The sequence below is a fragment of the Fomitopsis serialis genome, assembly GCF_022376445.1.
Source record: "Fomitopsis serialis strain Sig1Antser10 chromosome Unknown B0H18scaffold_47, whole genome shotgun sequence".
Taxonomy (NCBI): domain Eukaryota; kingdom Fungi; phylum Basidiomycota; class Agaricomycetes; order Polyporales; family Fomitopsidaceae; genus Fomitopsis; species Fomitopsis serialis.
Window position 1 is genome coordinate 17544 of NW_025955007.1, and position 25702 is coordinate 43245.

The following is a 25702-nucleotide window of genomic DNA, read 5'->3' on the forward strand; positions in this document are numbered from 1 at the left end:
AACACAGTGTGTGCGCGGATATGCTTACCGTCCGGACATCGGAGAAACGTGGGAGCAAAGACACAGTGTATTGGAAGACGTATAGAGCGGAGTGGGAAGCACGGACTCCGTACTTATGTATTACATTTAGTCTACAAGCTCGTGACTATGTGCTTCGTTCTACGGATTGTCCAGTATATGATCACGAAATTGCTGTATTGTAGCACACACAAGTGCTGGATTGCGATGAGTATTCGTAAATCTTGAGGAACCTACAGTCAAATTCAAAGTATCACAACATCAGTGAAGTGTTCTGCTTGTCAGCGAATATCTCGCTGTCAGCATTACATCAGAGCAGTGTGGTATAACCTACGGTGTTCCTATGGAGCCTGGGTGTACTGCGGCAAGAACGGTGCCTATCCCCAGAACATTATGTTTTGGAGATAGGTATCGTGCATGCCGCAGATCATGGCGAGTTTCCGGCGGCGAGCGTACCATACGCCGCATGCGGACGGCGATCGTCGTTCGCATGATCAGCTATCCAGCTAACATGCTGTTGCGCAGGTGGCGTGACCTGGATGGGTGCAACGCGACAGACGAGTACGACGCGACGTAGATGAGTAGCGGGAACTTGTCGGCGGAGGCCCCACGCCGGCAGGCTTTGCTAACGACGGTGTCTGCGAGGGTGAAGTGCGCCGCGATCGGCTATTCAGCTAACATGCCAACGTAAGTATCGGCGGCGCAGCAACTGAGCCAATGTCACGTACCAGAGCAGTTCTGCGAATGCGTTAGCACATGCGTAGTAAGCGCATACGCAGTTAGCACATGCGCAGGAGACGGTCGAACCCGGGGGGCGACGGTTCACTTCCGACTGTTGAGTATTCTGGGTGCAGGACTGTGACCACCTTCCGCAGACCCCTGAGGCATATAGAATGTTAAATGAGGGAAAACCGAGAAACTAGGAACCAGCTGTATACACACCGTGCCAGACTATTGAGTGTCGGTGTGGGACTGTATACGCACCGTAAATTGGGTTGCTGAGTGTCGGTGTGGGACTGTGGCCACGTTCCGCAGGCCCTTGTAAGATATTGAATGAGGGGAAATTGAGAAATCATGAAACAGCTGTATACGCACCGTGCTAAAGCCTTCGACGGATATGCTTCGGGCCTGTAATGAAGGCAGGAGGAATAGGCGTTCTGCGGCGTGCGGCGGGGGGCGTCAGCGAACATAGGATGCGTTGTTCGGATGGTAGCGGTGAATGGGCGAGACACTCTTGTAGCGAAACTCGGGCCCTCAAACTGCGCACTATATATATTGCTCTGGGTGTGAGCCACTCCGAGTCCATGCAGCATGATGTAAGCCGTACCAGTCAGAGTACAAAGGTCAGAGTACAATCGAAGGGACTTGCAGTGGCAGTGGCACTCCGACGCCGCTTCGAGTACAATGAATCGAAAGATGAGTCAGTAAAAGACAAACGAGATAAAAGAGGAGAACTAAAGGCTCAGCGGTTGCAAGGCCTCGAGTCACTCAGCAACGGAAAGATAGACTAGATTGTGGAACGAGAACACGTCAGCGAGAAATGCCAATACGAAGGGCATGGCGTGCAAGTCAGGTAGTCGAGGAGCTGGAGTCGTGTCGCCTGCTGTGACTGCTGTCGCGAGAACACATTGCTATGCTCCTGCCAGTGCCCAGACTTCGAGGGCGAGTGCTCACTACCGACAGGCTCAGAGTGGTTAGCGGTCACTTTCAGCAGGTCAGAGTGCAGCGTGGAGAAAGGCATAGTCAAGGAAGAGGTCGAGTGCCGCCTTTTGGTCCGTGTTCCTTTGACGACTGGTGGGTTCAATTGATACTAGTACCTCGAGGCGCGCAAACGTGAGGACTAAATGGAAGCCCCTCCTCCTCCTCCTCCTCCTCCTCGACCCGACGTTCTGTCCCCTCCTCCCACGCATCTGGTGGAGCGCCCGTCGACGATCGCAGGCCGCTGATCGGCTCACGCGACACCTTCCATTCGTCGCCGTCGCCGATCGACTCTGGCTAAATGGATCCCTCCTCCTCCTCGTCGTCGTCGTCGTCGTCGTCGTCGTCGACCTACATGCCCTCCCCAAGCGGTCCGAGTCAGTTCCGCACGCGGGACGAACTTCTGTGCGACATTGCACGACAGCACCCAGAAGCATCTCCCGCCTGCACTACACGCCCACGGCGGCACACTGACGACTTCATTCGGTAGGCCTGCTCTGTAACTACGACACTGTCCATGTTCGACCTCTCTCTTCGTGCGACTCGCCCTACATCGCCACGTTCACAAGTTTGAGCAATCTGCTCACCCGTAGCACCACCTGGACGGGACAAATACACAATACCATCTCGATCGTCCACCCGACAGCGACCGTTCTGAAGGGACGACCACACTATGTGCTTCATTCGACGGATTGTCTAGCCCTTGATAATACGATCACGAAACGCTGTTGTGTACGACACACAAGTGCTGGATTGCACTGAATACTCGTAAATCCTGAGGAATTTGCAGTCAGATTCAGGTTATCACGTTACGGATCTGTCGGGCACAGCCACCACAAACGATCGTTATACGAGACCAGTTGCAATGCGATAACAGTAGCACGAACACAGCGATGACCAGCGGTTAGTGACGAACATACAGAGCACAGAACAGAATATAGTGTTTACTAGCGTACGACCACTGACCACCGACCCCACAGCCGTCCAGCCCGTATCCCAAGAATGACTCAAGGTCCTGTAAATGCCACAACAATGACTCACGACTCACTTCAAGTTCACAATCACCCGCTTCGTATGTGTCCCCGCCCTTCATCAGGAAAACATGAAATCTGTCTGACGGCCCTGTCAGGGGGTTCAGAAGCCTTCAGAAGCCTTCAGATTGCTTCAGATTGCTTCAGATTTTCAGCCCTCATGACCTCAACTTTTTTCGATGTTAACACGTCAGACAGGATCCTCAGAACGTTCAGACAGCTTGTCAGACTGCCCAGTTCATCAGCCACTTCAGCCAGGACATACGGAATCGACTTTTTTAAATCACATATATTGCATTCTATCACTACTACTGTACAAAATACCACCCGCTAATACTTATGTACAGTCCACTCGTGCGAGCTACTGCCCAGTGGACCCGCACCTGTGTCGGGCTTGCGTGTGGCAGGTTCGCTGCTGCTCGTTGTTTCATACTCGGTGCCTATGCGCGTCGGGCCAGTGAACGAGCTGACGGGTGAGTGGGTCAAAAAGGCACTGGATAAGCAAGCAGCCAGAGGCGTGCATACAAATGGCGAGCGGGCGAATTGACGAGTGCGCGGCATGCTCGTTCTAGTCCGTCTCCGAGAACTGCCGTGGTGTCGTCCCGAGCTCGCAGATCACACCACATGTGGAAACGTAGACGGCGTGCTTGACAGACGTTTCGAACGCGAGCGTGGGCTCGAGGATGCGCAACGTGCCGTTCATCGCGAGGATGATCTGCTCGTCGGGCTCGATGGCGTTCAGTGTGTGCGGGCGCGGCTGTAGGCTGGATTAGATCAATGCACTTGACGGCTTTGTTGAGCACGCCCTTCCTGTTGGGCGTTGAACATGAGTGCCGGACGTATGGTGAGAAGGAAGATGCATACCTTGGCGATGCCCTCGATGACGAGCTTAGCGCCGAATTTGGCTGAGGCCTGTTTGAGCGGCACGATCTTGCTCTCGGAGTGGACGGTCCCTCGGGTGGCGGGTGGAGTGGGTGCGCGGGTGAGTGGACGGATGCGAGTATAGGCGGCGGGCTGGCCAGCCATCGAGCATACAAGCGGGCGGGGCAGCTCGCTGAGTAAGTACACAAGCATACAAACGAATGGACGTGCCGCGGTTGGCTACGGGGTCGAGGTGAAAGACGGTGCACTCACCTGAACTACTGGCCCTTCTGGCCGCAGCCCCCTTTCCTTCCTGCGTGGTGATCCTTCACGAGCATCCAGCGATGCCCTTGGCGCATCGCTGGAGCTCGTTGCGGTCGCGTACAGCGCGGTCTTCGGCCGTGCAGTGGTCCAAATCGCCGATTGAGATGTTCTGTCTCTTGAGGACCGGCCTGCCTGTGCGTACTGGTGGACGGCGGCGGGAAAACGAGGGTGAAGCGGGCGGGAACAAGGGCGAAGCAGATGGGAAGGAGGGGACGGACAGTAGTGTAGAGGCGGACGAGAGGAGAAGTCCAGCAAACGCGCGTGACGTGTCGTGGCAGAGGCGCTTAGCACTTCTCGCGAGTTGCCTCCTCCACGTCCACGTCGCCTCAACCTCGACACTGCAACGCTGCGCGGTAGCGTCAAGACACACACAAGACGCGACGGAGAAGTGATGGAAACATGGAGTCGAGGGAGGCGGGCCCCTGCAGATTTAGTACAGGACCCAGGTGAGTCGCTCGCCCACTTGCGCATGCATGCGTACGCTCGCCAGCCCTTCTCGCCCGCCCGTCTTCTCGCCCGCCCGTCTTCTCGCCCGCCCGTCTTCTCGCCCACCCGTCTTCTCTCCCACCCGTCTTCTCGCCCACCCATCTTCTCGCCCACTCGCCTTCTCATCAGCCCGTACGTCTTCCCGCTGGCTCGCTGACCTTACTCGCTGACCTGCCTGGCTTGCCCACCCACCTCACTCGACTAGACATCCACCTCACTCCCTCACTCACCTCGCTCCGGTCGGGCAACCGACTCCGCACGAGCTCGACGAGCGCCTTGCCCCCCAGATGCCCGCCCCACCGGAAGTCGACCTTGGTGAGCCGCAGACAGAGCCCATGCGGGCCATGCAGCAGGCGGAGCGTCTCGTCCGAGATGGAGCTCTCGTGCAGCCGGCGCTCGCGGAGATGGGTGAGCGCGCGGAAGGCCGCCGCGAACGTCTCCGGGGCCAGGTCCATGTCGTGCAGCCAGCGGGTCGGCGCCCGTTCCGAAGTCCAGCGCCTCGACAAGGATTTCGGTGAACGACGACGGCGCGGGAGAAGGCGGTGGCGGTAGCGGAAGATGCGGGCGTGAGCATGCAGAACGTGAGTGCGGCGGTCGGGGATGTGCTCGTGACGGCTAGCGGTCCTGGGCTGACCACGGCGGGGCTGAAGGGCACGGCAGGGACACAGCTGAAGGAACACGAGGAGAAGAACCTGGGAGAGGGCCAGATGCCTCACTCACTCGTTCACCGGCCTGCCGGCCTGCTCATCTTCTCGTTTTCCCGCCCGCTTGCTCCACTGCCCTTCCACTTGCTCACTGACCCGCTCGCCCGCCGACCCGCCGGTTCTTCACTTGCTTACTCACTGTCTGTTTTACTCGCGAACGGGTGCAGGCCACGGCCTTTTTCGTTCCCTGCACGGCAAATGCAGTCCTTCGCAATCTTCCAACTGGGGCTCCAGACTCACCAAGGCCATGCCTGCCCCCGACGCACAGCAGAGGTGCTACGTGCAAACGCAGCCAAGAAACGCACCGCGGACACAGTCACAGCGGTGAGAGGAAGGCGGGGGGACGGGCGGGAGGGGTGTGAACGGTGAGCATATAGCAGGAAAAGCCGAGCGCATGGCAGGGACGGGCGAGGGTGATGCAGACGGGTGAGTGCAGACGTGCACGAGCAAGCTTGCTAACTGCAGGCACAGGAGGTGGCGACGTGAAGGATGATATGTACGCCGACCGCGAGCGCGCAGGGCAATTGCCCTGTGTGCAGACACAGCCGTCGAACGGACAGTGGGCATACAAGTGAAAGGTACACGGGCAGGCGGGCACGGGGCACAACAACGTGCAGCACGACATGTACAGTGACCGTGAACATGCAGGGCTAACGCCGTGCGTGCAGGCGTGGCCGACAAATGGGCGGCGGAGCTTCGTAAATCTATCTACGTATGTACATGAGTAGCTAATTATGCAATATAATGGTACTGGACGGCCAACGTTGTCTAAAGTAGCTTTGGTGCTACTGTCGAGGGCATGAGTGATGTACGCAGACAGTAAGTGTGATTGTATGAGTACTGTACAAGCTAGAAATTACGAGTGTAAGAGTACATGGCAGAGATACTGTACCTGTCTGGCAACTGTCTGTCTCTGAAGGTGACTGGTAAGTCTGAGTGAACTGAGCTTCTGAGAGGTGGCTGTCAGCCGGTCAGATGCTCAGAAATTGCCGAATTTGCTGATGTTCTCCTCTCATTATGCGGCATAGGCCTCATCCGCGCCTCGTCCTCCCCCATGTACCCATCCATTTGCTGCGTCTGCTTCCCGCCATGCTCCTCCGCCTGCTGTGGCGGCGGCGGGTGCATAGGATATTGCGTCTGAACGTCCATAGGGGCATGTGGTGGAGTCATCCGCGCGTGCTGTGGCGGCGCGGGGTGCGGGTAGGGCGACAGTGCGGACACGGCGGGCGCAGACTGGGCTGCGATGGGGATGACGGGGATGCCGCGCGGCGCACGCGCGCTCTCCTGCGTCGGCGGTAGCGATCCGGACTTGGGAGGCAGCGCGAGCGCGTGCCCAGGATGCGTACGGGGCGAGCGCGACGTCTGGCGGGCGGTCTGCTCAGCGGGCGCCGGAGGCTGGGAGTGAGGATGCGTATGTGGATGGGCGTGTGGATGGGGCTGCGACGGGCCGGTGTGCATGTCAGCCTCGATCTGCACGGCGACGATCTCCTTGCCCTTGCACGCGAAGAAGGCGCGCTCCTGCGCGCAGAAGAAGCTGGACGTCGATCCCATGATGGGGTTCGGCGGCGGCGGCGGGAAGAGCGCCATGAGTTCGTGGCCCGTTGGTGGCGCGGGGAAGCCGCGGCGGCGGGGCATGACGGCGGCGGACGCGGGGGAGAGCTCAAGATCTGCGCGCAAAGACGTCAGCAGGGGCAGTTTGTGGGACGGGGATGGCAGACCTCGGAGGGTCGGGGGCGACATAGGGCTGCGCGGGCAGGCGGGATCTGGCGTTCGAGCGAGTCGTTGCACCGGGATGTCGAGCTTTGTCGTGAATTTCAATGGTCAATTTGAACCTACTGATATTGTCTCGTCACCAGCGATGTGATGTGGCTGAGCCTGAGGCGCGTCGTGCAAAACGCCTGGCCTCAGACTATCCGATATCGGGCAACCGTGGAGGACCCAAGCGCTAATTGGGATCGATTGTATGTCTGCCGCATGCACCGAGGCGCAGGGATATCCGAGCTTCGGTATGGAAAGGTGACTGAACGGTGACGATACGGCAACACGTAGAAATTCCAGCGATAGATATACATGATACAGACAACTAAGTGGTACATTTTTACAACTCACTCCGTGGCAACGCCGTCCAAGGACATTCAATGCCACCTCCGTCCCATGAGCAGCCCAATCAGAACTCCGACAGCCACGCTACCAAGTACTCGTCCAACGCACGAAGCGGGTAATTTATGCTGGCTATCAAGGGAGCTCTTCGGAGCACCCCCGGGAGAACGGCCACGCATATCAGGAGTCTCTCGGACGCTTGTCTTTGCAGACCTAGCAAAGACCTTAGCAAGAGCATTCCCGAGATCCCTTGTCTCGCCGTGGATCACAGAACGCTGCTCTTCCTTCCTGTCGACGATCCCCGAGAAGCAGGAGATGCATCGGAAGAAAGCTGCATCGGTCTTGAACTGCGCGTAATACCAATCTCCCCCAGTCGTCCACTTGACAGTACGGAGAATCTGCTGACGAATTAGCTGAGTCGCTTTACGATGCGATAGGCCTCACCTGAAAGGCGATTATCCTCGTGTCTTCCCCCAGCATGACGTACTCATAGAAGTCGTCCGAGTCGTTTTCGCCGTGACCAATGGCGACGACTGCAAATGGGTAAGTATCATAGGCAACGAGCCTGCACAATGAAGGGTCTCACATTGTCCGGAAGGTAGCTCCCCGATGACCAGCTTCGACGGGCGCCCGTCACCTTCGTACTCAAACAACAGCTCCTCGCCGAAGCTGATATCGACAACTGGCTCAATGAGCAAGACACGCTCGACTCTACATCAGCACCAATGTTAGTTGAAGGTTGGGAGAAAATGCTTCAAACGTACGCCGGCGGGTCTTCTATGGTGCGTTGTTTGTGGTTGAACGAGGCTGCCGGTGCTGCTGTTTGGGGCCTTTTATATTGCACAGATTCGCAGATGTGCGAAGACAAAGGCTGTGACACGCGGACTGTAGACTGGGCACAATGGAGGGCTGGCTGCGCGTGCACGCCGGACCAAATGCGATATGATACCGGGACTCGTGCAGACCGTTTCTGGACATGCTCTCGCATCGCTCGCAAGTTTGAATGAGGTACAGGGCACAGGAATCCTCTTGGTACGCAGCATAAGTGATAGGAAAAAATAAAGACACGCACGTAGCTGTATGAACCTCGAATTATTACCAGTGGCATGAGGCCGCGCGGCCATGATTCAAACTGAGCGCGGTCGAGCACAGTGATTCGAGCTGACTCTTATCCGGAACCCATCTTCGCGTGTTCCCCTTGTGCGCCCACTGAAGCATGGCGAACTGAGCTCTGCATCGTGGAAGCAAGCGTCAGTGCATCCCGAGTGTGTCATGCATGAGCGCGTGAGATGTATCCGGGCCAGGTAGTGATTCCGATACCGCGGAGACGGGTGAAGAGAACGAGGCGGCGCGTGGCGAGCAATCTACTACGTCGTGAGAGGGGGAGTAGCGGGAGTAAGGCTCACCGGGTGCTGACAGGGAAGGAGACTTCAGTCGTGCGACGCGCAACGTCGCGGACGTGGCGACGTGAACATGTGATCTGATCCAGATCTCGTTCAGGGTGGACAGCCATCTGAGTATACCGTCTCCGAGCCTTGAGCGCTTGAGCGCTTGAGCTTGAAGCTTGAAGCTTCACTCCCTGGCCGCTGCCCGCGGCAGCTACATAAGTAGGCCTCCTCCTCAGGCTCGGGCCGAGATTCTGGTCACCCTGAGCACCGTCTGGATGATCAGCATACTCTGGCTCGTCGGCGGGGTCCACGCGCATCCCCCGGCTACCCATCCACATTCCCTGCCTCCTAGTAGGCGGTCATGGTCTGCGTGTGCGTCCTGCGTACCAGTCCGATCCACTTTCTTGCGCGGGCTCTGCGTCTTGGTGCTCACATTTCAACCTGTATAATTTATTGCTTTAGCAGTGAGTCATTGCATTATCGGCCATACCATGATGGGCACTATCCCGTTTGAGTTGCCATGATGCACAATGCAAGTACCAATCGGAACAGCCGAGGGAACATATATAAGAGGGCAGTGTCGTAACCTCTGGCGATGCCACTTCGCCCGCGTTGGCTAACCTCAATAATGTTGTTCCTCCTCTGCATCTATATGATGGTCAAAGCCGCCGTAGACACTCTTCCTCAAGGCCCTCCTGTGCCAGCGTAAGTCTCAAACTTGCAATTGGGCTCTCAGAACCGAAACTCAGGAATGCTTTCCTTTGTGACAGGGGCGTCAAGATCCGCTTTGCCGGAACAGCGGACATCAGGCAGCTTACCCGTTCCGATCGCGGCCATCGTGTGCTCAGAAACGCTGAGCTCCCCTACGTGCTCATTGTCCGGCTCACAACTGGGAGATGTAAGTCTTCACTTGTTGCTGAACCGCAAGAGAACTCATGCTCCTCATCATCTAGATGTTATTTTCGTCTCGCCGGATGCGATACTTCCCGTGCCACGCATTATGGTGCTGTCAAGCAGCACGGTGTACATCGTCTCAGAGGTATGATTTCTAGAGGACATCTCGCAACTGGGCATTGGTTTACACGTCGATTGAATAGCTTGCGCTAACGCTCCGCTGGGCCCACTCCACTGCCAATACCTTGAATTGGTATGAAGCAAGGATCCCGGGCCCCGATAGCGAACCATTCGAGGAGTTCGTCGGCTGCTTCCAAATGAACTACGAATCTGCCCTGAACTACGAATCTGCCCCTCGCGACACTGGCGTCGATGATGAGATCGACGCGTATGAGATCGCGCACATCTACAACCGATTCGAAGATTGTATTATGTGGGGTTCTTTCGAGGACAACACGACGTGGGCTCACGTTCGTGAAGCCTACTGGAGGGTATTCGCTTTCTCCGTGGCCGCACATTATATGATCGCAGTCCTTAAGATTCTCATAGCGACGTAACACGCGAATTTTCCAGCCATCCGAGTTTGTTTGTTTGTTTGCTCCCTTTATTATTACTGAGGGCGAAGCCCTATACTCAGTATCCCTCCGAATCTCTTCCAAGTCGTCGTCACGTAGCATAGCCATCCACCGTAGCTTCGTGTATGTATCTAAACAAGGTTGATGTAATTTTCTGTGATCTTTGTCGTGCTCAAACCATACCGATGACCCGGTTCATGCCACTTAGCCTCGGTCGCTTCGTCGATGGTTTCTTCAGTATCGATCGAACGACACGGGTCATTGCCTCCGCCTTGGCTCACTGACACTTTCTTCGGGAGAACTCTCCATCGCCCTCGGCCCGTCCTTCTTACTGTCGACCTGGAAGGAGGGTGTCCCTGCGGGAGCCATTCGTCCGACATGTGGATCGAAGGCTCACGGCCGACGAGCCTCGTTGTTGGCCGCGAAGAAGCGAGACGTCGCGGGTAGCGGGAAGAGACGCGGCCGCCGTACGATAGGGCGTACTATGGCACAAGCGAGCGACGCGAGCAAATTCATCGGAGTGATGTATGTCTATGAGAGTGAGTAAGAAGTACTTGTAGTCGGAAAAGAGACGTACGTTACTACGTATGCAGGCTCGCATGGGGCGACATGTGATGTAGCCGGACATGTCGCCCGCACATCGCAGGAAGGAGCGTCCCGCCCGGCCACCTGCGGCCATTGCTGGGACATGCCTGCAAGCGGACAGGAGACCATGGGCGGTCGTCGTATAGAACGCCGTTTCGCGTCTTGCCTCCAGTGAGGCCGTCACGAGAGCTGCACGCGCGTTGCCCAGTACTGTTCGCGTGTGATCGGAAATGTGGTGTGTAGGTCGTCGTTGGCAGCGACTGCGAAATGTCTGCCAGAGGGAGGGTTAGGTCGCTTGTATGGTCGTAGACGTGTACGCAAGCCGTCCCCCGCGTTGTGCGCCGTGTTCCGTGTATTGGCGATGCAACTGGTTTGAGGGCGTCGCGCGAACACCGCCCTGTGCGATGACGGCGATACACATCGTCAAAAGGTGTGCTGGGTTCTGCTACCTGCTGTCCAGAGGCGCAGAAGGGCCGCGGGTTGGCGCGTAGGGCGTACTGGAGAGGATCACTTTTGGTCAGAGTCGCACCGAGGAGCGCGTAGCAGGCCGCGCCGCGCACGGAATTGTTCCAAACTGCCAGGAAATGCACAATTGAGTTCTAGGACGTCGTTTGATGGTACTTTCGTGGGGTCCAGAGTGCACATCGGGGGCGGGGGAAGCCGGAGATGAGAGCTAGACAGGCGGGTTTTCTGTATGAATGTGCGCAATTGAAGAAGGAAAAGAAAGCTGGACCTGTGTGGACTCGGGGGCGGAGTTGAGAGTGTCGACGGACACATCTTGGTCGCGCGCATGAGCGTAGTATCGCAGCGGGACACAGGGCCGAAGCGCAAGAGGGGGGCGGGAGAAGGAGAAAGACGGCCGGGGAGGGTACGGGGAGGGGAGAACGCAGCGAGAGAAGGAAAAGAAAGCACAGGGAGGACGAGGAGCGACAGTAATGCGAAGACGGCGACCTCGGTTCCTCGAGGTAATCCCGGGTTCCGGGGGTAAGGAGGAATTTCTGAGGCCTCCGCACCCACTCGGAAGACCTCTCCGCGCACGTCGCACGTGCATCGCGAGCCAGGGGCGCGTCGGGCTCGACCAAGCTCGCTCTGATGTCAGCGACCTGCTGACGGAGGTCAGACGAGCATGCTCATTGGTCAGTCCTGCAGCCCGCTGCGCATCCCCTATCCTAAACAGGGTCTTAAGCTTGAGGCCTTGAAGCTTGAAGCTTGAAGCTTGACGCTTGAGCTTGAGGCCTGAGGCCTGAGGCCTGGAGCTCAATCTACTTATAGCTAATGTTAGTGAATGGGGCCAGTATGGACGCGGGTAGCACCGTGGGTGACTTGTTGGCGGTAAACCGCGGGCTGACTTACATCTCCCACTTGTGAGCTTGACAATGAGCACGTAGGGGAGCTCAGCGTTTCTGAGCACACGATGGCCGCGATCGGAACGGGTAAGCTGCCTGATGTACCTCGGTGGTACCTGCGCCGGTTTGGGCTTGCACCCGCCGTCCTCCCGTTCCTCCCCGCTCGCGCGCGCACGCTCGTCCCCGCTCCTCACACGCCATCCTCACGCGCTCCCGCCTGCTCGCCGCTGTGCCGATACCCACGACGCGCTCGTCGGCTGCGTTGGTACACTGGCCCTGTGGGCTCGCAAGTCGGCGTAATGCGCACGCCCCTGCCCTGCCCTTCGCTCACGCGCGCGCGATCCGTTCGTCGGCCGTGCTTGCGTGCTGGACGTTCGCCCTGTGACCTCGAGGTCGCCGTGTATCGTCCGGTTGTGTTCCTGCTCGCCTGTCCGGTTGTGTGTCTGCTCGCCCGCCCGCTCGTGCGTGCGTGTTCGCCGGTCGTGTCTGCGTGCTGGGCATTCGCCCTCCGCGCTAGCGGTCGATGTGTTGCGCGCGCCCCGGTGTGCCCAACGTCGCCGTCGCTGGTCTTTTGCTCAGCGCGTGGGGTCTGTTCGTCGGCCATGCGTGCGTGCCGGGAAGTTTCTCCCCGCCATCCGTTCAATCCCGTCCGCACTCGCTCCTTTCCGCACTCGCTCTCCACCCGTCCTCCTCCCTGCTCGCCGCTATGCTTGCGCCCGTGGTCCGCTCGTCGGCTGCGCGTGGCCTTGCGTGCTAGCGGTCGGCCTGTGCTGTGCTGTGTATTGCCATGCGCCCACCGTCTACTCGCCTTCGCGCGATGTTCGCTGACACGCGAGCAGTCCGTTTGTCGGTCGTATTTGCGTGTATTCGCCCGGCGCGCTCGCGGTCGATGTGCGCGTCGTGCTTCACATCGCCACGCCCTGCAATTGTAGTCAGCGCGTTCGCTCGCGTGCGTCTGCACTCACCTTGCCCCGATTTCCAGCCTTAGCTCTCGCGCACGCCGTCCGTTTAATGGCCACATCTGCACGCAGGGCATTGGCCCTGCGCGCTCGTCATGCAGCATGTCGTCGCATTCCGTGATGGGCGTTTGATGGCGGTGGGGAAGCCGTTGTCGCGCTCGCGCCAGTGATGCCCGCCCAAGCCCAAGCCCGAGGGCCGTCAGGGATGGATTTGAGACGGCGGCAGAGGGAGGAGGGTCGGAGCAGCGGAGGAGGACGTAACGCTGAGGACGGTCAGATTTACAGTCCCGGCGGGACCGATAGGGAAAGTAGTGAATTGCCGCGTTGGGCAGGAAGCGCAGTACGCATCGGGTACCGGTCGGGCATTCCCCGTCTGTCCGAAATGCGCGTCGTTCGTTGTTCAGCCAATCAGGTGTCTTGATACTCGTCTTATGTCTAACGGTCAGACCAATCAGATGCATTCTTTGACCGCCGTGCAAAAAATCCACGCCTCAGCTTGTACATAGAGTAGATTGGTAGGAGGTCCTCAAAATCACGCTCTATGCTTCAACTGAAGTTACTTAGCTGCAACGCGTTACGGGCGTCTCAAGGTCCGAGGAGGAGGAGGCTACTTAGCTAGCACCGGACATCGGTAGGCGCTCGTATGGTCGACTACAGGCGACTGTGTATATACGCGAGGGCATTGTATGCACGAAGCGGCGACCACCTAAGTACTTCTGGCGTCTGCCACGATTCCGAGACTCCTCCCGCCTCGAACTTCCCTCCGCGCCCCATCGACGACTCACTCGACTCGCCCACCACCCCCGACGCCACCTCTCAGACCTCCGAGAATAGCACGTACCAGACGCTGCTGAGCGCGGTTCCAAAGTGATGAACTCACGCGGGAATGTACGCGGGTCGCGCCCATGACGAGCTTGCGCGTCTCGGGCCTGACGGGGACACATCGCGCCGAGGTTGCTCAACCACGCGAGCTTGACCGTCTGTGAGCGGACCGTCGTCGAATACCTGCAGGAAGAGCGCAACGAATTCGCGCGAGGCCGTCTCAATCTCATCGTTGAGCACGATCGAGTTCGGCTTCCGGCGGATGTAGTCCGTGAGCTGGACGCCCTGGTCGCGGCCGACGTAGCTCGGAGGAGCACCAATGAGACGTGTGATGGAGTGCTTCCCAGAGTATTCGGAGCCGTCGATACGTATCTTGGCTTTGGGCAGTTAAAAGCAGGGTCATTAGCTGTGAGAATACCAGTCAGTATGCTTACTCGATACGCGAAACGACACTTACCGTCATGTTCATGAACATCTTGCTCGTACCAGAAGGTCCCACGAGCAAGAAGCGCAATTGGGCGCTGCTTGTTCTGCAGACCACTCCTGCTGAGCCGGAATCTGCGACCGTCGCGCAGGTGGCGTCCTTGACACGCTGTTAGCCCTACTCGTCGCCCGCGTGCCGTTCTCGGTTCAGCGACTACATAGCCTGGTTAGGCCTGGTGTCGTCTCGAGAGGCTGATGGACCGCGCGAATCCGTCCGGTACGGGGATAGCATTTACGACGGCCTTAACCACGCCCGGCGACATAGATGTAAGATCTATAGGAAGGCAATACAGGGGATATCAGCAGAGTGTACAGAAAGCATGCACATCCATTACAAGGCCTCCACCGAGGTAAGGGTAAGACGAGAAGTGAGAGGAGAAGCAGGAACTTGAAGCTTGTCGGGAATAGACCAAGGGACCATGTATGCACCCACTCGACGCCGGTGTGTGCGTGAAAATCAGGCTGGTACAGTGGTAGTATGCAGATGACCGGGCGTTACTCAGTTTGAGGACGAAGGATAGAAAGTAAAGAGGAATTCAGGCCAAGGGCATACATAGCTAGGCCTCTGTGCCTCCTACGTCGACTCGCTCCTCCGCACCAATCCCACAGCGATTCCGCCATGAAAGCGCTTGCAAGTTTTGGGTAAGCTCGGGAGGCGTCGTTTATCGGTGATTGTGAATGTACGAGAAAAGGACGGCGGACGGTGGATGTCGGTGGCAGCCCGCTATGCAGGGCCAGAGGAGGAAGTTCAACAAGTTGGTGGTGCGGGCGGAGGACGTCGGCGCCTAGGGGAATCCACGCCGATTCCCCTGTCCCGTAGACACACTCTAAATGCGACCTCTTTGAGTAGGGGAAGACGGTAAATTCGACGAGGGAGTGGGACGTATGTGGTACCGGGTCGCGGCAACCGGCGGCGAGACGATCAGCGCGAGAACTGCGGGCCGTGGATGCGAGGACGCGGGGCGCACCATGGCATTGTCTGGTCGTTCGGATGGGCGGTGCGGGTGATGGGACAGTGCGCGGAGGGCAAAGACACAGCGGGTGGGCCGCTGGACAGTGGGCCGGCCAATCGTGGAGAGGCGGAGATTCTGACTTAAAGCCTTGAGGGAGGAGCACCGACGGTGTCGAGGACGCGCTGACCGCTGTCCTGTCGACGTCGGCGTCAACAATGCTCAGTGAAGCTACGTGCGAAGTGCTGGGATGATTTACGGACTCAGACTGGTGCTGGAAGGACGACTGGGTACATCGTAATACACATGATACAGATAATAGTATGCAGTCTAGGCGGTGTTACTCGAGCTCGAGATCATCAACCGTAGGCAGGAAGAACCCGTCCCATATGCTGCGAACTCCTTCGACTCCTCCGTGCGTCGTTGGGTTCTCTTCTCCGAGCGCGTTGGCGACAGCGCACACAATGCTCCTGAGAGCGATATCCTCGATTGGTTTTGTCTTGATCGACTGTCGACAAATCGGGCATGTGTAATGCGGGGTAGGATAGGCCTTCAAAAGGTCGATGAGCTCTGCTTTGACGCGCTCCCGATCTGCCCTTGTGAGCTCAGCGTTGCGGAGAGCTTCGTGGTATGGCTGCAGATTAGGCAACTCTAAATGAGGGTTCCGACCCAGGTGTTGCATCAGGGCCTCGCTGAACCACTCGCGCAGGCACGCTTGGCATGCCGAGTGGCCACAGGGCAAACTGTGGGGGCAAAAGACATGGAAATCATGGTGACGCGGAAATGTGCTGGAGTAGTAAACTTACACATAGGGTAGCCACATCCGAGAAGTGCACACCGTGCATGTTGTATCGCTCTGCAGTGCATCCGTCAACCCCTAGCGACGAGATCAGAGTGGCAACAAGAACGATACGGGAAAGCGTACTCTGGCAGCCACAACAGTGCCCTCATGTTGCCGTGCTTGTCCTTGTAAATATTCAATGTCCTGAGATCAACCGCTGGTCAGTGGACCTAGTTACGTGGACCTTGTTACAACACACACCTGCTACAACAAAAAGGGAAGTTTTAGGTGAGATGATAGTGAGGGAGCGGCAGCTGGCTGAATACCTGCGTCTTCACCCTGTGTTCGTGCCCTTCCTGAACAATGAGCTGTAAACTGTCCCGTTCCTGCGACCATTCGTCAAGCCTAGTATGACTGGAAAGATGCAGAAAATTACCTGCGTCATGGAGGCCAGCTGCTGTAAGAGTTCATCTGACGCCTCGTACGCTGCGTCAAGTTCATGCTGCAACGTAGCCCTAGCAGCCGACACCGCGACGAGGGCTTCTTGCAGCGCCTCGTTTCTGTCGGCGGATACCTCGAGGTCTTGTCGTGGGTTCTTCGCCGTTGATGGATCCCACCGTGCCTTCTCCGGAGGTGCGTTGGCCCTTGGACGCTTGCTCGTACGATTTTGAGGGCGTTCAGGCGAGAGGTTGCGCGTGTTTGCTGGCCGAGTAGAAGTCTTCCGTTCTTCGCTGTGTCTGCGACGATGGGAGGCGGAGACTTCAGCTGCGGCATGCGCCCCAAGGTCCTCGTCGTCTGAAGAGATGCTGATGACGTCGTCGACCGCAGAAGAGCGCTTGGCACCCGAGTTGTTGCTCGACGCCATGAGAGTAGGCTGTGCGCAAAGGCAGACGAAGACGCACCTCCATTTATACCAGGCGCGAACAATGTAAAAAGCTTGCGTTGTGGTAGACGATCAAGATCAAGATCATGAGGATCAGCTGTGCGAGGATGTGGAGGCTCATGCCAACGAGACGCCTGGGGCTCATCTCTCTAGCCCCCTCACGCAAAGTCTTAACGGCGAGTAAATGGGCTAGCCAGAAGTGTTCTGCCAGGAATTAGCACAACCGACCACACACGTCAACGATGACCTCGAGCGTAAAGAGTACAGCACTGAGACATCAGCACGGAGAGGATAGGAGGAAGGCACAAAGGAAGGTGAAGACAGAGGAAGATGACCCGTGTTCACGTGGCGGAACACATTGTCCCGCAAGCCCCCTTCGCGCTTCCTCCTTTGCCAATATGCGCCTACGCCAAAAGTCGGTGCTGTGAAGGCCCTTGTGGTCAGGAATCAACAGAGAACGTTCGCAAAGACATCATGGTATAAAGTCACCAACTCGGTGGCTCTTGGGGAAGGATGGCGCTTTCTGTGGTGGACCGCTGCTGAGCCCATTCCGCCCAGGCCTTCTCTGTCTGTAAATAGTGAGCCCCAGTGATGCGCATCAATTGTTGGGCATACCTTCAAAATAGTCTGGGAGCGCTCCCTATGCACCCGCAAAATCTGCTCGCGTTGATGCGGCCACACCCCCTCGAGAGCAATCTTCAATAAGGCGATATCACTACGCAGTCCACGTGCGCTCTTGCTCACTGCTCAATGCATTCAGTAAGATGCGGCAGCGCAGGCTAGCCAATGAGGACTCGCCGGTAGCTGCAGGTATTGCGCCTCCAATGTACAGTTCTTGCGATACTCCTTGTGACGCAGGCCCACTAATGAGATACTCACTGTTACCAGTCGTGCTATAGGGCCGGCCGAATGAGAAACACCGAAGATCACTAGAGGGCGGGCGCACCATTCTACTGTACATCCATCGCAGTAACGTGCGCGAACGCCCAAAGGACGTTTTCAACTCGAGTTCCTTGCCTTCCGCACAACATGCAGGTGGATTCCACGATGACGGTCGTGTGTCGCACCTCTGACATGAATAGCGGGCAAGGCGGAGGGGGAGGTATGAATGATCTATTGCGCACTCGCCTCCACAAAGCGGGCATTTGGGTGGGCATCGCGAAGGCGAACTTTAATCGCTGGCAAGTTCTGTACATATTTAGCAGATCCGCTGGTCGTGCAAACACGAAGACCTGAGAAGTGTGTGAGTGTAGATCAATTCCAAGGATATCGAAGGGCATGCCTCAAAGAGTACGTCATGCGGTAGTCGCAGTAGGTATGAATCCTCCAATCGTCCCAGTGGCAGCGAAACGCGGTCACGAAAAGAGTGCACAGGCGCACTGATCGGCTTTGCGTAAATACTCATAAAGACAAGATGTAGAGTTCGCAGATTGGTGCACGGCCGATGTTGAGGTGAAAAGGATGCAAAGCGAAGGGGGGCGCTGACCCGGAGATGAGCAGCGGGGCCGGGCATCCTGTGCGCGGCGCGGCGCCTGCAGAAAGAGGCGTTGCGGCGTCCTGCTAATCCGTAGCACAATTGATCGGTCATACTCCACGACGCCAGCCAGAAAACTGACTCGCTCGTGCACCTCCGCGGCCTTCGGACTCCTTCGTTGACTGGCAACAGTAACGGCGCACTCCACAATGCGCATCGTCTCCTCCGTCACGCAAGCGTACACGTCAGGAAGATCTTCAGGCGCATCAGCGCCAGCACAGGATACGGTCTGGTTCAGCCCGCACAGACCGAGCTTCAGTATCGAGCACCAGGCGACAAGTCCGGCGCGACCGTCACCTCAATGCTACCGACGAGCATGTACGTCTTGACGAGCTCTGTCAACCGGGTTTCTCAGTCGGAGGTGATGCTGGAGGCCGGAGATTCGGAGGCGGAGGCCTGATGAGCGCGGACACATAGTCAGCGGCGAGTCGTTACTTACGACGTGAGACTCACCGCAGAACGCCCAGTCTTACTCTGACGCGGTAGAAGACACATTATCCAAGGAGTCCTGAGCGGTTCCAGCTCTTCCCCACCAAAGTAACTACGGTCCATCTCATCAGTGAGTGACCTGTGAGGTCGATGGCGGCTTACCAGACGATCAAATCCCCACTTCGACACGATGACGGATCCTTCGCGCGCATCGATATAGTTGCGACGGCGGGCGATAGCGGACATCTTGGCCTCGACGGATGGGTGCTCTGACACGGCTGCGGCGCTCTTCGCGGAGCACGCCTTCGCGAGTCGGACGACTGTAAACGTAGGTTTGTGACGCTTCCCATACATGTAGTCAGCTCGTCCGGGAAACACATGGAGATCGGCGACGCAGACGCTGTGATGCTGGTTCAGACACGAGACGCAGGAGCGGCGGTGAGGAAATGCCTACGCGAAAGCCCGCAGCAGGCCGAACATTACGGGCGAGTGATCGTCACTTCATGAGAGGTAACGAAACTCTTGCTGTCGGATACCTTAAGCGTGTTTCGTCTTGGAACTCATTGACGTCCCTGCCTCTGCCCCGCGAGGTACTGAGTGGTGCGCAAATGAGGACCCACTCGCAACCGCCGCCACTCCCCGTTCGCGGGTACCATCGGCTGGCTGGCCAATCTGGACACGCCGAGTACCGACCTCCTGGCGTGCGCAGAGCGGAACCACCGGCTCCATTGCCTTAGGCACGCTTGAATGTTCGTAGCGGATCGGAGCCTCTCGAACGCGAGGCGGCGGCTCCATACTTCGTACGCGGCGACATGCCAGTCGTGGGACGTCGGTGTAGTGTGCGGCGATGCGTTTGATGATGCGCCTGTGGTAGATACCGCACTCGCTGACCTCGTGGTCGACGTCAAAGGACTGTAGGTTGTTGCAGAAGTCGACGCTGACGGCACAGAGATAGCAGCCGAGCGGCGTCGAGGGAGTCGTGATGAGGGTAGCGACGTTAATGTCACATCCGCGGCGGAGCGGGCTGGCGATACCGGCTTGCCATTCGTTGAAGTGCGCGACGGCTGCGGTGCCGAGCAGACGGACAGCTGCGGTGTCGAGCAGACGGACGACGACGGTGTCGACTGACGGACGACGACGGTGTCGACTGACGGATGGCGGCGACGTCGGGCTGAGGCATCAGGTACTGCAGCGTAGGTTGAGCTAAGACGAGCACGGTGACTAGCAGACAGGGAACGCACCTCTCCTACCGCCCTTCCAGTCGTTCAGGCGAGAGTGTTCGCTCCCGGTGTCGAAGAAGAGAACATAAGACGAGCCCTCGATGAGCCATCTGCCGCGGAGCGACCTGTATGGGAGTGGGCCTGGTAGCTGAGGGGTCCGATGAGACGATACTGTATCTGTCGCCATGCGCGGGAACACATACCGCACGGAGTCGCAGCAGAGAACGTGAAAGGGGGCGAGCACAGGCTGGCCACCCACGACCTCTTCAGTACCGAGTGCCTTCTCGGTCGTGCGGGGCCATGACAGAAGCCGGGTCGGAAAGTGCGACAGCGCTCAGGAGGAGGAAAAGGAGACTCGAGTGTCGGGCGACATGAGCGACGAGCGTGAATGCGGTCGTCGCCTGAACGTGTCTGAGTCCATCACGTGTGGTCCCCAGGCTAGCGCTCCTGCATCATATTCTCGAATTTCGGTACGGAGTCCACACCACTGCTACTGTTGGTATAGTATAGTAACTCGCTTAGGAGTCGCAACACTGCTCAGATTCACCGGTATCCTGATATGTCGACGTCGCTGTCAAGGCTCCAGTGACGGCAAGTCCGGTGCGCTCGACCAGCTTCAAAGTTCACGAACCGCACCAATTGCTCGTGCAACTGTGTCGTATAGTGGCTCGCACTACCTGGCGCGATCGGATATAGTGCAACGCGGCGATGCAAGGGAGAGGGCGCCACAGGCTGAGTCCGCGGCCGCTGCGCGACGATCCTGGGCGCGGAACCAACGGCGGCGCCAGTACTGTTCCACCCGATGTTTGAAGACTGTGCGGCTAGCCAGGTAAGTTCTGCGCTCACGGGGTGCTGGCAGGAGCAATGTACAAACAGGCTTAGCTGACGGAGGGCTCGCACCAGGTATGATTCACTCGACACAGAAGAGTCTCGGGTTGTCGAGCTTTCCACCCCGCTCAACCAGACATCACTAGGTCTGTCTGGCGATCCAGTGAGGACGCGTCGAGTGGGAGTTCGATAGCCCGGTCGTTGTCGCCGATGGCGGGTATTCCAGCCTCAGGGAACCCCCCCCCGGGTCTGCGACCGCGAGCCGAGTGTCGCTCGACAACTCAGACTGAACAGGCCTAGACCAGGCGAGTGAACGCCAAGCCGTTAGCGATATCCATCTCCAACAACTGACCAAACACTTACTAGACAGCTGTACCTCCTTCGCAAAGAAATACATATCCTGCTTGTGCGAGCGCACGTTTGTCCGCAGTTGCTCGCCCGTTCATTCTTCTACACGAAGATCCGACGCAACGAGCCAAGATGTACGGATGCCGTCGACCTTCCGACCCCGAGGCCTGAGCGCAGAACTTGACTGCCAATCGTAAGCAAGCACGGACATGCTTCTAGGTGCGATGGCAGACGACGTTAATTACACCATGACGCAGACTCGGACGTGTGTCCGTCAGTGAACCGTCATGGTATAAACAGTACGAAACATAGCACGCGAGTACTGATTTAGACATATGCAGATGCGGGACGTATCATAGACTACTCACAGTACTCAATCACTCCTGATGCCCGAACGATCGCCCGAAGCCGTCAATAATTTGCTCGCCAATACGTACTGTTTCTCATTCGCCCTCCGGCGCCCCTCCTTCAGCCGTTCAATGCCATAACTGACGCTCCGAATCAACGCCTCCACCGGCATGCGTTCACCTACAATGCCAGGTGCGGCCGAGCGGTCCCGCAGCTCCTCCACGTCTGCGACCAGCATTTGTAGCGCATCTCGCGTTACGACTACATGGGCGAGGGCCTGCTGCCGGTAGTTGTCGACCTCCTTGAGGAGCGCAAGATGCGCCTCATTCTTCTGGCGCGCATGACGGTTTCCACCGAGGATCGTCCAGAGCTGGGATAGTAGCTCCCCGTGCTCCTCACTCAGTGAGATCCCCTCTTGCAAGCAGACTTCATGTATTGTCAGGAGGTGTTCCTGGAGTCGCTCAAGGTCTGCGGCGCTGGTAGTTGCCATGAAGAGCGTGTGCTGGGTCTCGTGTACCAGCGTCTCCATTACATTGGCATACGAGCGGACGATGCTCGCGCCGGTGGCAAGGTGGGGCATGAGAGTCGTCGCGAGCCACGGCAGCAAGCCCTCCTTGACTGTCGCGGCTTCAATTGTGAGCATGGCGTGGTCGTTCACGGCCACGATGCTGAAGTGTACAATTAGCAAGGCATTGTACGACGGATGGATCTACGGCTCACCGATCTACCGCGCCGTCAATCTTCGCGCTGAGCCTGTACAGCCCTTCGCCTGCCTTCTTTGCGTCCTTCACCAACTCCATCAGGGCTTCTGCGAGGATATCGCGGCTCCTCAGGTCACTGGCGCGTCCGACCGCAGGCGTCGCCGAGCACAATGGCGAGATGGGCTTCGAAGGTGTGTTGTTCGGCTCTTGCGCGGTCGACGGTTCCTCTTCGACGTTCAACGGCTCTTCAGCTTCAGCGGACGACGGCTCCTCAGCGGACAACGGCTCCTCAGCGCGGTGTATGGCTCTTCGACGGCGCCGGTACGCAACTCGTGACCGGCACGCGGTAAGTGACCCGGTACCGCCACAGAAATGACAGTCACGACGGTCGTGCGACGGTCAGAGTCTACCGTTCGGATGAGTACGGTCTGTCTGCCAGAGGCTAGGCTCTCGTCCGATCAAATCAAAGCCATAACTCACTGTTCTGTTGACTTTGGGATGTCAGTCCGGTGCTGTCAGGCATGCGTGTTTCAATGTTGTATGAGTATCTGGTGGCTCGGAGCGATCAGCTGACGTAGCACATGCGAAGGTCGGGTACGCGTAGGGTCACTCGGGAGCTTTATGGCACTGCACTTACCAGGTTGTTCGCTCAGTGTTCGCCTATTGGGCAACGCCCCAGTGTTCGAGAGTCTCCGAGGCGGAAATCAGCCAGCCTCCGAGTCAGCCGACAGTGAACAAGAGTCAGCTCGCGGGCGCGGCGACAGGGATACAGGGAACTGATGGTCAAGGACTCACTGGCACCTGAACGCATTGTGTTTAGGCCAATGGGAACGCTGCGACCCGGTCGGATGAGGTGGGCGTTAGATCGAACGCGTTTCGGGTGGATACCAAACCATGGGCCCGCACGCCACAACTCAAGGTCGGCGACAGCTTTGAAGCCATTTTCTACGCGGAAACGAAAGTCATGATCCGGACGTCAAAATCGGCTGGATGGGGTTGATTGGCACATTCGACTTGAACGGAATCGGGAGGGGGAAGACCGTCGGATCTGCAGAAGGCCAGATAGCACCCTTTATAATGGCTAGCGACGTTACGCTGTTGAAGTACCTAATAAGGTTCGCCCATGACGAGGAGCTCGATGTCGCTATCGTGCTCGACGAGCACACCTGTCATGTCGACGGTGTTGTTGCCCGCAGTCAGAGAGAGACCGATGCCGGGCTTTTGGCCTAGATTGACTCTCTGAACGAATATGGTCACTGTGAGAGACGACTCAGAACCTGAACTGACTACGAAATGTCAGATGCTACGTACATATTTCGTCAAGAAGCTATCTTCTGTGCGCCGACAAATTCGTAAACACGGCGTAACACGACAGTCGGTCCAATGAAGAGCACGACAAAGATCACAACACTAACCGTTCAGGCCTCTTCAGGTTCCCCTGCGCTCGCTATCGTGACGCGTAGGCAGGGTGGTATACGACAATTGCCGAAGGCGCAAGGTTCGATAGTAGTGCGAAGGGTTACATGGCACATACAACAGAGTCACATCCGGGAAGGGGATTGCTGATACGCCGTGCACGCTCATGCAGCGTTTCAGCTGTCTTGCAGTCGTAAGTTAATGCAGAGGACATTAGGAACTGGTATACAACCCCACTCGAGCTCCTGCGGCTTCGTGCCCAGGGCAATTCTCTCTTGAACACACCTAGAAGTCTTTCTGTGCGTGAAGCAATGATCGCCTACAACCTGCTGCTCTGGTCGTTCATAATCCTTGTATGTTCGTGCTTCATGTGCGCGACGTCCTCCGCGGTGACGATCGTCGTCGCGTCCCGCACGCGCTCTACATCTCCTCGGCCTCACCGTCGTGCACATTGAGCTACACTTCAATCCAGCTGGGATGGCTTCGTCAACACTGCTTCTCCTACTGGGGCGAGCTGACCTATTCCTGTCGCTGCTGAAGCGCCAATACTCTTCAGAGTGCTCATTCACGGAGTGACCTGGTCGTCGGGTTCGTCCTTGAAAATGCGCACCTCCAGGTCACGCCTGGAGCTCTCCGGATGTAGCCGAGCCGTGATGCCAGGCGGCGGCGAAGAGAGAGGAGGCCACAGAGATGGGTGATATCAGTCTCGGACGGCACTCCGCGATCTCCTGGTGAGTGGCACTCGGTGCACTACCCCAGTGCAGAGTGCGGGAGACGACGAGGTGCAAAGCATGAGCGAGCGGAGCACTTCAATGATAGTGTAGCTGGGGTGATAGTCCGGAGGAGAGGAGGTACTACATTAATGAGTAATAATCCCCAGCAGGGACGGTGTATGTAACTTACTAGCCCTGCGTCTGAGATCTGAGATCTAACCGCTGAGTCGAGGAGACTTATGTAAGTTCTCAGATCCGGACAAGATCCACAACCGGAGGAATCGTGCGCGATCGGGGTGTCGGCGATGCCCGATAGCCCCCTAACGCGCGAATTTTCTGGACATATGTACTGACCGCTCCTAGGACCTCCCGACCGCGCTGCACAACTTTATGAAAGACTTATCCCCGCTCCGAGTCCCATACGTTGAATCCAATGCTCCTTCGCCATTGTCAAGTCTCCCAATGGATTTGATGTACATTGAACGGTTGGCGGCTGTGGCGAGTACTCACTTTCTTTCTATCTCGATGCACTGTCCTAATACCTCTCAGACTCACTTCAAAGCAAACGAGTGGAGGATCGAGTATCTACCGCCTTCGGATTCTGCAAGCCACAATGTATGCGATACACCAGTATCCGTCTTGAGTTGGGCCACTTAGCTACAGGCGATGACTCAGGTTGTTCATGAAGACAGCAAGGCACCCTCTCTTGAAGGCTCCGGTGTAGGTTCACCGACTGCGAACCCGACGCCTCCTACTGAGGTCCCTGAAGAGGAACAGGGCAGAAGGCGTGTCATTCAGGAGTTCGCGAATGACATTCAGAGTGCCATAGAAGGTTCGTTACCTCATCAATCCAATGGTGGGAATTGAGTAGCGTGTAGCCCAATTGGTGAAACAGGCAGTGCAATTAATGAGCCTTGATGCAAGATCTATATTCGTTGTGAGAGTCAAAGAAGAGGTAGGTGACAGGACTCCCGTAGTGTCCGATCACTCAGACTCACTCTCTTAGTCGCATTGGACACTTCGCTTCCTGGTTACACGCATCAATGAAGATGGGACAGAGGAGAAGTATCTGTTGTCTCCTTCAATAGGGCATTTTCCCCTTGACTGGAGAGCATAACCCATAACAGTCGCATACTAGTACGTTGTTTTAGTCATTGGCACACATCGACGAACCTCGTCTGCACAGGATGTTGATTCAAATTGACCCAGGATGCGGCCCAAACCAATATATTAATCCCACATTTATGCACGTCGTCCTGAACAAAGAATGTATTCTA

General features: G+C 57.3%; 8 protein-coding genes across 8 annotated transcripts; 3 read left to right on the plus strand and 5 right to left on the minus strand.

The window, feature by feature from the left end:
* Positions 1-3315: 3315 nt before the first annotated feature.
* B0H18DRAFT_1120420 (uncharacterized protein) lies at positions 3316-3773 on the minus strand (the record flags this gene model as incomplete). The annotated part of the gene is made up of 2 exons (XM_048034109.1): positions 3316-3504; positions 3612-3773. The coding sequence occupies 2 exons, from the start codon at positions 3771-3773 to the stop codon at positions 3316-3318; spliced, it is 351 nt and encodes a 116-aa protein (XP_047891869.1).
* Positions 3774-4216: 443 nt separating this feature from the next.
* B0H18DRAFT_1015283 (uncharacterized protein) lies at positions 4217-5029 on the plus strand. Its single transcript, XM_048029200.1, has 2 exons — positions 4217-4550; positions 4624-5029. The coding sequence occupies exons 1-2, from the start codon at positions 4324-4326 to the stop codon at positions 4934-4936; spliced, it is 540 nt and encodes a 179-aa protein (XP_047891870.1). The 5' UTR covers positions 4217-4323; the 3' UTR covers positions 4937-5029.
* A 1056-nt stretch (positions 5030-6085) lies between these two features.
* Positions 6086-6862, minus strand: B0H18DRAFT_1085712 (uncharacterized protein; the record flags this gene model as incomplete). The annotated part of the gene is made up of 1 exon (XM_048031950.1): positions 6086-6862. One exon carries the CDS (start codon positions 6860-6862, stop codon positions 6086-6088), a length of 777 nt encoding a protein of 258 aa, XP_047891871.1.
* Positions 6863-9238: 2376 nt separating this feature from the next.
* Positions 9239-11207, plus strand: B0H18DRAFT_955875 (uncharacterized protein; the record flags this gene model as incomplete). The annotated part of the gene is made up of 7 exons (XM_048042391.1): positions 9239-9315; positions 9381-9508; positions 9564-9649; positions 9708-9995; positions 10318-10618; positions 10726-10899; positions 11095-11207. The coding sequence occupies 7 exons, from the start codon at positions 9239-9241 to the stop codon at positions 11205-11207; spliced, it is 1167 nt and encodes a 388-aa protein (XP_047891872.1).
* Positions 11208-13845: 2638 nt separating this feature from the next.
* On the minus strand, positions 13846-14266 carry B0H18DRAFT_1120424 (uncharacterized protein; the record flags this gene model as incomplete). Its single annotated transcript, XM_048034110.1, has 2 exons — positions 13846-14163; positions 14249-14266. 2 exons carry the CDS (start codon positions 14264-14266, stop codon positions 13846-13848), a joined length of 336 nt encoding a protein of 111 aa, XP_047891873.1.
* A 1298-nt stretch (positions 14267-15564) lies between these two features.
* Positions 15565-16870, minus strand: B0H18DRAFT_1120425 (uncharacterized protein; the record flags this gene model as incomplete). Its single annotated transcript, XM_048034111.1, has 4 exons — positions 15565-15967; positions 16031-16101; positions 16332-16391; positions 16442-16870. The coding sequence occupies 4 exons, from the start codon at positions 16868-16870 to the stop codon at positions 15565-15567; spliced, it is 963 nt and encodes a 320-aa protein (XP_047891874.1).
* A 4750-nt stretch (positions 16871-21620) lies between these two features.
* B0H18DRAFT_878727 (uncharacterized protein) lies at positions 21621-22434 on the minus strand (the record flags this gene model as incomplete). Its single annotated transcript, XM_048040644.1, has 2 exons — positions 21621-22263; positions 22316-22434. Coding segments are annotated over 2 exons (762 nt in total), but the record flags the coding sequence as incomplete, so codon positions are not given.
* Positions 22435-23545: 1111 nt separating this feature from the next.
* B0H18DRAFT_955878 (uncharacterized protein) lies at positions 23546-25542 on the plus strand (the record flags this gene model as incomplete). Its single annotated transcript, XM_048042392.1, has 10 exons — positions 23546-23632; positions 23760-23905; positions 23930-24065; positions 24373-24443; positions 24472-24602; positions 24653-24666; positions 24789-25040; positions 25083-25257; positions 25304-25380; positions 25432-25542. The coding sequence occupies 10 exons, from the start codon at positions 23546-23548 to the stop codon at positions 25540-25542; spliced, it is 1200 nt and encodes a 399-aa protein (XP_047891876.1).
* Positions 25543-25702: the final 160 nt, after the last annotated feature.

What these genes read in the sequence shown, in the direction of transcription:
- B0H18DRAFT_1015283 (XM_048029200.1), top strand. Translation starts at nt 4,324, where the DNA reads ATGGAAACATGGAGTCGAGGGAGGCGGGCCCCTGCAGATTTAGTACAG. An exon ending in ACTCGCCTTCTCATCAGCCC is followed by an intron (nt 4,551 to 4,623) that starts GTACGTCTTCCC and finishes TCACTCGACTAG; the next exon opens with ACATCCACCTCACTCCCTCA.